The 14,038-nt window shown below is 35.6% G+C and overlaps 1 protein-coding gene across 1 annotated transcript in view; it reads right to left on the reverse strand.

Annotated features, from left to right (window-relative positions):
- The window catches only part of LOC118744098 (microtubule-actin cross-linking factor 1), a 719,134-nt gene that overhangs the window by 444,439 nt on the left and 260,657 nt on the right, over positions 1 to 14,038 (reverse strand). Inside the window, 2 exon segments of the mRNA XM_036476824.1 lie at positions 9,205 to 9,340; positions 9,410 to 10,040. Of these exon segments, the coding sequence (XP_036332717.1) occupies positions 9,205 to 9,340; positions 9,410 to 10,040 (767 nt within the window).

A 14,038-nucleotide genomic window follows, 5' to 3' on the forward strand; every position in this document is an offset into this window, starting at 1 on the left:
AGTATTCTCCACACAATTTCCATTGGATTGAGGTCACGAGAGCACAAGGGTCCGAATATTGTTGGTTTCGCCAGAAGTTAACAGCAAAATGTTCAGATCCCGTTGGTCGTCAAACAATTTGGAGGGTCTAAAACGTTTGCTAGCACCTCGAGTATGGTGAAATGATCACGGCTCCGCGTCTTTTGCTACATCCTTAAGCTGCTCGAAAATATTTCGTTAGCAAAAGCATGGCAATTAACAGAATTCTCCAAGTTGTTAAAATGGTTATTTCACCTTAAAATTCACTATTAAGAAGTTGGCTTAGGTTATCTTTTCAGACGAAAAGAAACTCAATTTGGATGGTACAAATGTACTGAATGGATAATAGAACGATTTTTTTTTTACCGGCGGAACTTCGGTCGCGAAAAAAAGATTGTGTAGGGTGCAATAACATCACATTGTACTCTTGAGTTGCAATTCTGCTCAAATAAAATGAGCAGTCTCAAACTAGTTACTGAGTGCAATGAAAGACATTAGGAGGCAAAATGCTGCTTGGAAACCAGCAATAGTCGTACCCTTGAGCTCTCGTGACCTCAATCCAATGGAAAATGTGTGGAGAACACTGGAAAAGAAAGTTTATGCTGACAATCGCCAATTTGCAAACGTTATATGGCTTAAATTGGCGATTTCGCAAGAGTGGCATAAACTGGATGTTGCTTACCAAAGACATTGGCCCATAGTCATAGAGCAAGTTGAAACTCATTCTTGTTAAAATACAGTTTTAAGTTTAGAATGATTTTTAAGTTGTGTCAATCATAGACATCTTAGAAACAGCTTTTTGTTAAGATGGGAGAGAACAGTGCTATCCATATGAAGAGAAAAAATTTACCCGGCAATCTATAGAAATATGAGTACTTTAATTAGTTCACCCTGTGCCCGCTGCTGGATTGCGGACTTAGCAAGCCGGGAAGTCGTGGGTTTTGTTATTTAATTATAGTTATTGTGGCCTTTTTAATTAAAGTTAAACCCCAAAAAATTTTATTAATAACGAAATAATTATATGAAATACCATAAACAAAAAAGGTAATAAAACAAAATTTAATAAAATAAAATAAAATGTTTATGTTAAAATAAAAATACAAAATAAAAAGCAAATTTGGAATCGCTCGGACTGGGGACCGAACCTGGGTGCTATTGTGTTTACTACTGCAGCAACAAAATAAAACTTAGAACCTTACTTTACCATTTTAAAACCGCATTCTCCTCATTTTAAAGTTAAAATACTGTTTTTGCCATAAAATGCATTTTAAGTTGACTATGAAAAAGTTAAAATGGTGATTACAATAAAACACAATTTTAATCGTTAAAACCTTTTTCTAACTTCTCTATACTACGGGCCATTATGTCGAAGTATGAGGAAGCATATATTTCAGTTAATAAGTCAATGGAGCACAAATAGAGTATTAGAAGGACATATTTGCATGTTTTACTCATTTTATTGGGATTTATTTTTTTGGAGTTATAATTTTGAAACAAGTAATTTTTAAATTTTTTTAATTCTTTTAAATAAGGTTATGCTTATAAAAAAATCAACCACTTTATTTTAACCCTTAATCGCACTCCCTAAGTCCACGGGACTCAACACAAACTTTAAAGCCTTAAAACAAACCCAGATTTTCACACTCGGCACCGAACGTTCGTGTACCTTCGTACAGTGTGGCGAAGAACTCAGGATATATCAGACGTTAGCGAGCAACTTATGTAAAGCTTAGATTTGGTTAAGTGTGAGTCGTAAGGACTCATGATGGGGTTTTGTGCTCCATAAATTTTATCAAAGCTTTAATTATTATTTTACATTTTCTATCAGTATTCTTTGAATATGGCGTCCAAATGTAGATGATGTTCGAGTGTTAACCCCATAAGTGACTCTGCAGAAAATGTAATAAGTAAAAGGCTCGAAGAAGATGAAAATGGAAGTGATTTACAAGCCGATCTCTCGGATTGCGCAGGACTTTTTCGTGATTGTGTTTCTGAGGTATATTCCGACGATGTGGATGCCGATTTTATACCAAGTGACCATAGCACCGCCACAGAATGCTCCGATAGTGATAACCAATACGGGAAGCTTACATTTTCTGTGTTTGTAAAATACCGTTTTTGTCTTACATGTACCAGAAATGTATATGGGGAGAGAGCTTCAGGGCAGTGACTTTACCTCCTGCACGTTTCGTTATTTTGTACGATGAGTAAAAATTTTAATTTTTAATTCTGATCACCTACATATGTTATGTTTAAGAGGTTTCGTTTTTTATTTTTTCCATTTTCTTTCATTAGACTTAAAGTCTTAATTGTTTAGCTTTTTCTCCACGTTATCAGGGAAATGACAATAAAAATGTGTTTCACTTGAGTTTTATTAATTCTTTGATTATTTTCTGCTGAAAGAGGTTAAAATCTGCCTTTAAGTGGAAAGAAATAATTTAAATAATTAATACCTTTTGTATTTTTTGAGATTAAGAAATGTGAGTCCTGAGGACTCAGGGTGGTGGTTTAACAAATTTTTGTTAGGGGGTGCGATTAAGGGTTAAGAGAGCTCTTACCATGCAAAAGTCATAGAAGAAAGTTTTTACCTATCTTGATTGTGACGGCTGTTTCAAAGACTTTTGTACTGGATTTATAATTATGCAACGGAGTGTATGTTCGGGTATAATTTCTTTGTATGGGAACCGATTTTTAGACCAGTCCCAAAATGGTTTTGTAGTTAATTTTTAATTTATTTTAGATATCGACAATGATAATGGTACTGATAATAACGCCAATTATACTTATACGATGATTATCGATATTGATAATGGGAATAGTGATACCTATCACTAAAAAAGTAAATTAAAAAATTATTTCTAAAACAAAGAACCAACTTCAAAAAAATAAAGTGAAAGTGAAGAAAAAAGCAAACAATATATTTTTTTAACTTATAAAATTAGTTAATTTCTTACATACAACTATATTTGAAGTCGGACGGGGCAACTACATCATCGATTTGCACCATGAGTTGCATTTGTACATCTCGCTCCGTAAATCGGATATGCAGTGTACCGACCTGGTCCTCTGGAGTTTTCCTCAATATTAAAAAAAAAGTACAAAGAAAAACAAAAAAAAATGCTAATTTATTTTTGTTTTGCCCAATCAATTATGCGAACGATTGGTGATAAATCTGATCGTGTATGTATCCAAAGATAGGTTCTTGGGCCCCCGCTTTCCTTTCATTGTAGTCAGATATAAGAACTTAATTTAGTTTAAAAGGTAATTATTTACTTTTTTGTTCACTTATATTTTGTAGATATAACTACGGTGACCAGATTTATATGGGCAAAGATCGGTACATTTCTAAAGCATCGAATCCGAACATACAATTTTGTTTTTAGACTAAAAACATATACAATCTTTTAATAGTCCGGTGAATTTAGACATTCGAGGTTACAAAAATTTCCACCCAGCTGAAAATTGGTAGGATTGTTCAAACCACAATCATAAATGAAATCTAAAAAGTCCTCATCGATCCGATACCTGGAAAAAAGTGGCTCGGAGTCAAAGGTCACAAAAACGGGTTTTTCGCGATTTCCAGCAAAACGGTAAGTTTATCATAAAATTAGTTTAGACAAAAATTTTAGACCAGATAATTATCTATAACAAATGTCTAAATACTTTTGGTCCTAAGAGCCACCGTTTCCGAGATATAACGATTCAAAAAGTTGGAAGTTCGGGTGTATGTGGCGTATGAGTAACACGCTTTACTGCTCGTATTTCATACAAAAAATCTTTGCGCATTTTCATTTGACCACTCATATTTCGTATTTATCCATCGATTTTCTTCATCAGTAACTTGAGTAACTTTAGTACAAATTTTTGGCACAGAACCTGTTATTTTTTAAATTTTTCCTCTGTTAAAGTTTGATTTTTTTCATTTTTTCATTAAAAAATAAAAAAAGCTGGAATGATTAATTAATTTGTCAGAAACTATAAGCTCTATCGGATGTATATACGGTTTATGGAGAATTTCAAATATCTCGAAAACGTATCCATAAAAAAAAATTAACTCGATGTTCGGAATCACCGAGCAATTCTACGTAGGAGAATTCTACGTCTGGAGAACAAAAACCAAATTAAAATTTGTGATCCAGTGTTATCTTTAAAAAATGTCTAAATACTTTTTTCCCTAAGAGCCACCGTTTCCGAGATATAACGATTCAAAAAGTTGGAAGAGTTGTAATCGGCATAATGTAATATAAGTACAACAAAGGTGGCGTGGAAACGTGTGCATATTATGACCATTACAACTCAACAACGCAATATAGCGACAGTTTGACAGAATAAAACATAACCAAAGATCACAGAAAATAAGGACTATGCTATGTTAAGCTATGTTTATGGCTCCCTTAAATTATATGTCGCTTGTGATAACGAAAGTGCAGCCATGTTTGTGCAAAAATTATTTTTGGGCTACAGTACAAGTATACTCTTATTAAATTAATAAAGAAAACACTGATAAATAGGTACAAATATGAAAAATCGGGACACTTATACATACGTCCCGACTTTTAAAAAAATATTCAGCGGGACAAGTTTCTAGAAATCGGTACTATACCGCCAAAATCGGTACTAAGTGTAAACCGCACAACACTACACAAATTTAAATGCTAATTAAAATTTCTCATTAACGAACATTCAAAAAAACGACACTCAAAGCGTAACGAAATATAGGAAATAAAAAGAAAACAAGTTGAAGTTTAAAGGTTTGGTTCTCATGAGAGCAGTGTCAAAATTGCTTCTACCTGTATTTATGTATGTACCTTGATTTCAAGATTGAACTTTTTGATCGAAAAAAAAAAACAAAGTGAAAAAAGCGTTAAGCCAATGACCATCACATGTCAAATAAGCATATACATAGTAGAAAACTTACATGTCGTATACGTATTCCACTTTGTTTAATACAATTCCAATTTCTTTAAAGAATTGCTCGCTGATTCCGAAAATCAACTTAATTTTTTATTCTATGGATAAGTTTTCAAGATATTTTGAATTTACCGTTATTTAGCTTAAAACAAAAACGTATATTTTACGAACCAATTTAACAATCTTAATATGACATAAAAATGAAAGCTAACAAAATTCTACATGGACCGTATATACATGACATTTCGATAGGTCGACAGTTTCTGACAAATTAATTAATCATTCCAGATTTTGTTTTTTATGGAAATATGAAAACAATACACTTTTACAGCAGAGAAATTTATAAAATAACAGGTTCTGACTCAAATTTTTGCCTTTCTGATAAAACCTGTTCTGTTACGAAAAAATCAAGTTACTAATGAAGAAAACCTATGGATAAATAAAGAAGTAATGCGCAAAGATTTTCTGTATGAAATATGAGCATAAAAGCGTGCTTCTTAGGTCTACATGGCGTATCAGTATTTATTAATTGCTAAAATTTCACATATGTACGAAATACCTGTACGCATGCTGAAACTAGAAATCTTATTTAATGCCTTTGACAGTTGTTATCCCAACTTTGAAATTTTCACATTCATGATAAAGTGAGCCACTTCGTTGAAATAAATTTTTCACCGAATATTCATGATAAGGCTGATAATAAAAATCTACCGACGAATTGATAAGCTTCTCCGTTTTTTTGAATACGGTTAAAAGGAAATTTAGTATCCTCCGTATTTTATATAATTATTTTGTTGTTGTTGTTGTTGTAGCGGCTACAACAACCCCGTCCAGATCGGTTGATATCTCAGTCGTTGTCGTCAAGCTCCACTACCGGCAGCCCTAGGAAGCGTGCAGCTTCTATCGGGTCGGTCCACAAGGACAAAGCCGTTAGGGTTGTCGGGTTTTCCGGGCATGCGAAGAGATGTTTCGAGTCATGTGGGGTCTCTCCGCATGCCGGACACTCATTTGGCACATCGTCATTCAATCTACTCAGGTAGGAGTTCAACCTGCTGCAGTAGCCGGAGCGAAGTTGTGCAAGTGTTGTGCGTGTCTCCCGAGGCAGATGAAGCTCCGTCTCGTCTATGTCCGGGGGTGGTATGCCTAGAACGGCATTCACAGGTCTAGAGTCTACATAACACGAGACTGAGTCCCTGTGAATGCCGTTCAGGGCCTGTCGGTACGCTGTCGGGTCCAGAGGTTGCTTGATGAACCTCTGGACTTCGTCCGTCAGTTCATATAGATGCCTCCTGACGTGCCTAGGCGAGGGCTCCTCTGCAAGCAGCTGTCTGTTTGGGTGTCCACTTCTGTGGCTCCCGATCAGAAACTGCTTGCAGAGCATTATGTTGTGCTCGTTTATGGTGATGTTCGGGCGACATCAGGAGGCATCCTGTCGCTGTCCTGAGTGCGGTGCTCTGTACAGTCTGTAGCTTCGTCCACTGCGTGCTACTAGTCCCCGGCGACCACACTGGCGCTGCGTAGTTTAAAACCGGCCGGCCTGTTGCCTTGTATGTTGCCAGCAACGTTTCTTTGTCTTTGCCCCAAGTACTGCCGGCTAGCGACTTGAGGACCTTGTTGCGGCTCTGTACTTTATTGACAATAGCGGTTGCGTGCGCAGAGAAGGAGAGCAGGCTGTCGAAAATTACTCCGAGTATTTTGGGATTATTCACCGTCGGAATTGGTGTGTCATCGACGTGAATTCCCAGCGGTAGCCTGACATCCTTCGTCCAGGTTGTGAACAGGGTCGCGGAGGATTTCGTAAGGGAGAGGGCTAGACACTTTGCAGTGAAGAAGCGAGAAAGTTCGGAGAGATACCCGTTTACTTTCGAACACATGTCATCAATTCCATTCCCAGTCGCCATGATCGAGCAGTCGTCGGCGCAAGAGACAATCTAATGCAATTATGTAACTTTAACGCTTTATTTGAGCGGTAAGGGGCAATAATTGATATGTCGCCTCCACAAAATTCTTTAAACAATTTTTTTTCGAACCATGTTGAGTATGTTAATTAGCGACAGCGGGCACAAGTTATTTTCGCTAGTTTAAATGCTTTTTTTTCACATGCAATTTCTGTTAAAAATTTCGAGTGCTCTTTCAAAAGCGCTGCTTTTAATACAATCAATTGTGCTCTGATTTGTTGAAAACGCTTTAGTGAACACAAAGTTTATAATACAATTCGAAATATGCAGTTTTACGTAACGAGTTGCTCGTTCACGGTTGTCTCGATTTGGACCCGGTTATAGGAATTGGCTAGTGCCAGTGCCGTTTACAATGAATCATAGTGCACTATAGGTAAAATGAGCCCATTTTGTGGCCAAAGCTCTCATATCAAAATACATCATTAGGCAACTCTATTAAGGATTTTGTAAAATAGACACATGAGGCCTGACAAATCGAAAATTATTTTTGATTTGTAACGGAAAATCACAAAGGTATACAGGCATGTTCTGCAGATCGTACGATTTAAAATCGGTGCGTGTATATTTTTAATCAAAGTATTAAATGTTTCAAATGGAAACTGCTAGAAACAACAAACAAATTTTTCCCTCTTTAATATAAATCCTCCGAAATAGATTTTGTAAATCGCAACGATTTAAAATCGTACGATTTGCAGAACATGCCTGATAGGCTCTTGAACTTGCAGTAAGTGAATTATTTAAAAAATCTGTGGTATTTTGTGTCCCCATAAAAACAATCATTCCATATTTATTTTCACAAGTGGAAAAGAGTATCCATATGGCGAAGGGTGGCAACGGTAAGAAAAAAGATTAAACGATTGAAGAAAATCTAAATTCCTTGAACAAGTTAATTTGAGAGAGAAAAATACATAAATCTCATATATTATAGTGAATCTAAACGATTTCCACTAAAATGCATTACATAAAACCATTACAGATAGTTACGTACATCGATTCCCAAGACAAATTCAATAATTTCATTTGCATATATGTGCAGGTGTTGATCCATTTCTTCTTTTTTGTAGACCTGTACCATATTAAAAATGAGATCTTATTTAAAGTATGGCACGCAGAGCGCACAACAAAAGCAAACAAACGCTCCCTATTTAACCATTTACTTGAAAATATGGGAGACACAAATATTTCGGATAGCTACAAAGACCTTTTGAATAAAAGTTCTAAGAATATTGCCAAAAACATCAACTCAAAGTAGTTTAGGCCTCTGAAAACAAAAAAGCATATTTTGTAAAGAAAATAAGTTAATTGCTTTTTCTATAAATGAAGCCTTGGCCATTTTACTAGAAAATGGTTTTACGAAACAGCAGTACGTTAATATAAGGAAGTAGAAGAAGGAAAGTAAAATGAGAAACAGCAACATATATCCTTCATACAGAGACGTTGCTATTGCAAAAGGTAAATGTAGACTTCACGGTATAATAGTTTCGGAAAAATGTGTGGAAGTGCCTTTGAAAAACTTGCTGAACGGTTGCAAAGTGAGGTCGTAGAAAGTCTTATGAAGAAATACAATGATCCTATACTGAAAGCAGATCTAATACTAAGCTATGGGTTTGATAGTTCGAGTGGTCATGCGAATTATAAGTGAATTTGAAGATGAAAATTGTGTTAGGTACGTATACGCGAATATGCTAAATAACTTCCAATTAGAAACTGGAGAATGAGAACCTCGTACATTTGTTATGCACATTAATAATAATAATAATTTGGCGCTTACACATATGTTATGTGTTTGGCCGAGCTTCTCCTCCACACAGGCAACACATAAAATAAAGCATTATTAAGTTTTTATTAGCTAATTTTGGGATTTTTAACGTTGTTGTAATGCACTTCTCTTATAATACTTTCTTCGTTAATGCTTATTATTAAAGTATTTTGGAATACAAAATATATATAAGTTTAATAAAACAATAATCGTGGCGGCGGTAAATTTTTGAAGTTGTCAATATTTCCACCACTCTTTGCTTCTAAGCTTCAATAAGCATTGCATTTTTTATGGTTTTAAGGTTTTGGCCAAAAAAAGTTGTAATTTTACCCATAGTGCAGCGATGTAACCTTGTATTCCAATTTATTACTAGTGGCACTATTATACTTTAAGAGTTTTTCTGAATACGTATTCCTAAATTAATAAGTAATCGATTTAATCATTTAAAAACTACATATCTTATAATTTATGGTTGCCCCCATGGACGAATCAACAGAAAATATATATTGGGTTACAATATTTTACCTTATACATGTTATGCTCTTTGTGCATACTCACATCTAATTCATATGCTGCTGTAGCTGTTGGAAGAGCAGATAATTTTTCAGTCTGACCATCTATCCACGATTCTTCCACTTGAACGCTTGATTGCAGATTTTTCATCAAACCGTTTACAGTTTCGCATGACCGCATCCTTGAAAGAAATTTTTGTTTTAAATATTGTGATAAATTGACAGCAACAGTATTTTTTATTTATATCTACCTCTCAGCTATTGTATTACAAATAGTAACCCAGCGAGTATTTAATCGGCCTACATTCGTGTGAAGAATTTTTAAGTCACCTAAAACCTTGGTTGGGACACCCATTCGTCCTAGTTGGTCGGCTGCGTCGTTCATTTTATCTATTTTCGGTTGAAAAAGCGTAGTTTGCTCTTGAATATCAGTTAACTGGTTATAAACCTCTTGCAGTCCTTCGTGAGTTGAAGGTAAAACCATGTGATTTGCCAATTTACTTTCAACGTCAGAAATGAAATTTTCATTTTCTTCTAATCCCATCAATGAAGTTTCTAATAATTTCAAACGATCTCTATGTAAATCGCTTTGCGTATGTAACTCATTCCATAGCTCTACCAAATTATCCAGACTCTTTTTCAAAGCAGGCGTTTTTAGTGGTATATTTCGGAAACTATTTTGGACATGTTGAATTTCGGGATCAAGTTGTCTTAAGCGACGTTCATAATCTATGTGGATTTCTTTGGCATGCTCCAATGAATCTATGTCACGAGGCAAAGGTGCTAATATTATTTTGTCTAGCTCACGAGCCATATCCTCCAACTTCGATTTGATGTTTATACATTCTTCCGTGAAGACTCGGCTTGCTTGTTTACTTTCCTCTGAAAAAGTTCAAATTATAAGATAGCGGATGATGGAAGTTTAAACTATAAGCAAATTTAACTAAACCTCTATATTTTTTACTAATGAAGAACTGTCTCATAATGAATTCTCGAAAGCAGATATGTACGGGAGTATATTGCATCCGCATATACGTACGCAACGTATTAATATACTGAAAATTTTTAAGCAAATAACGTCGTTATTTTCGAACTTCACTGCTAATATCTGGGAAAAGTAGCACTACAAATTTATTTGACGGACAATGTAGTTGTTTATTAACTGCTAATTGAAAGTCAATGTATTGCATACATAACTGGTTATACGCCTACATTTAATCAATTGATTTCTCGTCATTCTGAACTTCATTTTATATACCCGAACGCACTTGTCCACAAGGGTATAATAACTTTTTTCGCAAAGCAGAAGGTAATGTTTGCAATCATATATTATCAATAAATGATATTATTTTAAATTTGTGAAAATGGGTGTGGCACAGCCCATTTATGACTACATACGTGTATCTAGGTAACTGTTTTATCAATTTCTACGAGACTGGGTACAATTATTGCTCATTATAAAAAAAAGTTATATTTAGCAAGGTGTCATTTTTTAGTATTTTTCAAAATTGTCGTAAACATTCAAAACGGTTGAGTGGCAGTTCGAAAACGCCCTATCTCAGAAAACTTTCAAAAATGCCCTATTTCGGAATTTGATTGAAAAACGCCCCTATCTCAGAAAACTTTTCAAGAACGCACAGTGGCAGAAATCACGAAAAAACTGGTCATATATAGTAAAAATTAATCTAGAGCAGAGGTTCCCAAACTTGCTTTCAACACTTTACTGGGCATGAATCACGTATGACGACAATCGTCTGGACGATACCGTGCTGAGATTTTCTTGTTTCATGAAAACTAAAAATTGTTCGATCGTTTGTGCTATATCGTCCACTCAATTCCAGTTTTGCTTTACGTAACAGTAACAGTACCACGTAACAGCAAAATAAATGCATGAATCAGTGTTTTGACGACATCGTTTTGTCAGTATCGTTTGAACGACAAACGTTTCAAAGTTACATGATTCATGCCCTGGTTTCGGTGGACCTCGTGCTGCCTTTTCTAACATATTCCCAAAGCTCATAAAAAATGTGAAGATTAGATCTAACGATAAAAATTAGCATAGTGCGAGTTCCAAACTAAATTCGGAGTGGCAAAAATAAAAACAAAAAATATTTTCTTTCGTTCTATTTATTAAAATAATGTGACTAAACACTTGCAGGTTTAAAAAAAAAGTGCTCGTAAAGCCCTCAAAATACTATCTCGCCCTGAGGAGTTATATTTTTAAGAGCACTCCATAAACTCTTCACATGTTCGGATCGCTCCTGAATTTACATGTGGCGCATTTGTAAAATAGTTTAGTTGTGTTGATGGCATCAATTTTACTTTTGTCGCTCCGAGTTTTAAGGTGATGCGTAAAATATTCGTCACTCACATTTTTAAAACACAAAACTTGAACCAAAAGCTTGTTACGCCAAACTTTAAATTCAGAAACTGGCAAAAGAGAAAGGCTGAATGTAAAAAAATTCAAATGCTCCACCGTCTCATCCTCTTCAAGGCAGGATGGGCAAATGGAATTGTCATTTTCCACTTGAAGTGACCAGTCAGCAGTCCAACAAGTTGTCTGCAATCCCGTCTTCTCAGTGAGAGCAAAAAACTAGATAGACCTCATGGTACAATAATTACAGGTATTGTCTTCCCAGAGAGCGCATATTCCGATCAGCCTTATTTGAAAAACATCATTGTTGCCCACACTAAAAGGTTTACTACTAGGAAAAAGGGATATTTCCATACCCCATATACCATATATGTGCACGTATTTTTTTTACACAAACCTTCTTGCAGAGGACTTATTTAATTGGCAAAAACCGAAAAAAAATTTAATTAGTAAATAAATTCAAAATTTGTATGGCTCACTTCATTTCAAACGTTTTTTCTTTTGTTTTGAAAAATTATAAAAATTAAACTGAGCGAAAACCAAAAGCAAAGCAAACTAAAAGTAAAATAGTCAACATTGAAAGGTGTCAAAATGAAAATAAGGGAGCGGAAATTTCGATGTGAAGCAAAGCTCTCTGGGAAGACAGTACCTGTAATTATTGTACCATAGATAGACCTTCTGATAGTGAAGGTAACATGAGATTTTCCCACCTACATCCCCTTGATTGCTCTCAGTCATTGCTGAGCGAAGTTTTCACCCAGTTTCTGATGGTGGCTTCGGTGGTCGAAGTGAGGAGTGCTATAACTGGTTGCGGATCGAGGAATGCCTGGTCTGAGCCAACTGTGACCAAATGGTCAGATGTCTCATTGCCAGGCACTTCCGAGGGACCTGGCACCCAACATAACTTAGTCGTGACTTGCATTGTCAAACTAGTTTGAAAGTACTTAGATAGAGGGCTTGCCAATGCCTTAAGTTCAGCTTGGCTGTCACTGCAGACACGTAAACTCCTTCTCCTCCACTTTTTTCCACGTAGTCTATGGCTTAGGGATTGTAAATATTTCAGCTGGAAGACCGAAGCATATTCCGTAAGAGAAAAGTGAAGTTTATCCCCATTAACTTCGAAAAAGATCCGAGATCTTGGCCCAGAGTCAGTATGTGAGTTCGGGTTTAGTGCTAGAATTAAACCAGCATCCCCCTCAGGGAACTCAGGATTATAGACACAAGCAATTTCTGCCTCGTCTCACTCAGTATTATACCAACATCCGTTTCTTTTTAGTCTGCAGGTGGCCTTTAAGGCTTCCCCACGTATGAAGATACAAAGTGACGGTAAGTGCAGCAGTGCGTCAAGACCACTCAAAAAAATTAAAGTTAAATAAATAGCCTGTCAAGCAACCATTTTTGTTCTTTATATATATTTTATATTTTTTTAACGCCACCGTAGACGCCCGTCGAGTCTCCCGTGGACCACTTTGGGAATCACTGATCTAGACGCTTCAAATTGGGAACACAAGCTTCTTTAGTGAATATTAGTATAAAGTGTTAATATAAACAAAATTCGGAATTTTTTTGTAAATTCAAAGTGTTATATTTGGGAAGCCCTAGCAAAGAAACAAAAGATGATAGTATCTTCCACTTAGACTCAAATTAAAGCTAGAACTCCAAAATACTGTCCCTGAAAATACCTTCCCTGCATCTTGGCCCAAAGGTCACTTATAGTCATTTATTGAACAGCAAAAACTAATTTTAACAAAATTTACTCCCAATATTTTTTTATTGTTCAATGTTTGCTACCATCGATGTTTTCGATGTTTTAAGGCAAAACATCGATATAACATCGATTGCCGTTAAAAAATAGGGCGTTTAAAGGCAAAACTAAGATGGTACTTAAAGTTAGTTGTAGCGATTTTGACAGATATCCCAAAAATAATTACGGCAAAAAGCCGCAAGTAGATTTAAGTATGAACTCACTTTTGACTATGAATACGCCCGAATAAGTTTTTGCAAATAAAATAAATCAAACGGCCTTTTGTGGAGCTATTTCCTTCCATGAAAATAATATATATGCATTCGGATCATAAATACGGGTTTTTCAAACATCTCTAAACTTGCGCCACCTAGTGGATTAATTTGTGTCTCATGTTACACTGTCATCGGGTTTTGCGCTAAGTTGAAAGTTTCGAGTCTCTAGCTCATCGTGAAGTTGGTTCGGATTGATAGCAAAATTCCAGGAGATATATGTATCTAAGTGAAGTTAAATAAATGCTTGTAAAAACGTAAAATTTTTCTTCACTGGGATTTACATAAAACTATTAAAAAGGGAACGGCGGCCGCTGTAGTGTAGTGGTTAGCAGTGCGCGCTTCCACTCTGCAGTGCCTGGGTTCAAGCCCTGGTCATAGCAACATCGCACGAAAAAATATAGAAAAAAAGGTTTTTCTTCTTTACAGCGGTCGCCCCTCGGCAGACAATGACAAACCTCCGAGTGTATTTCTGCCATTAAATCCAAAT

The sequence above is a fragment of the Rhagoletis pomonella genome, unplaced genomic scaffold (assembly GCF_013731165.1).
Source record: "Rhagoletis pomonella isolate Grant_MI unplaced genomic scaffold, Rhpom_1.0 Rhpom_scaffold_00008, whole genome shotgun sequence".
Taxonomy (NCBI): domain Eukaryota; kingdom Metazoa; phylum Arthropoda; class Insecta; order Diptera; family Tephritidae; genus Rhagoletis; species Rhagoletis pomonella.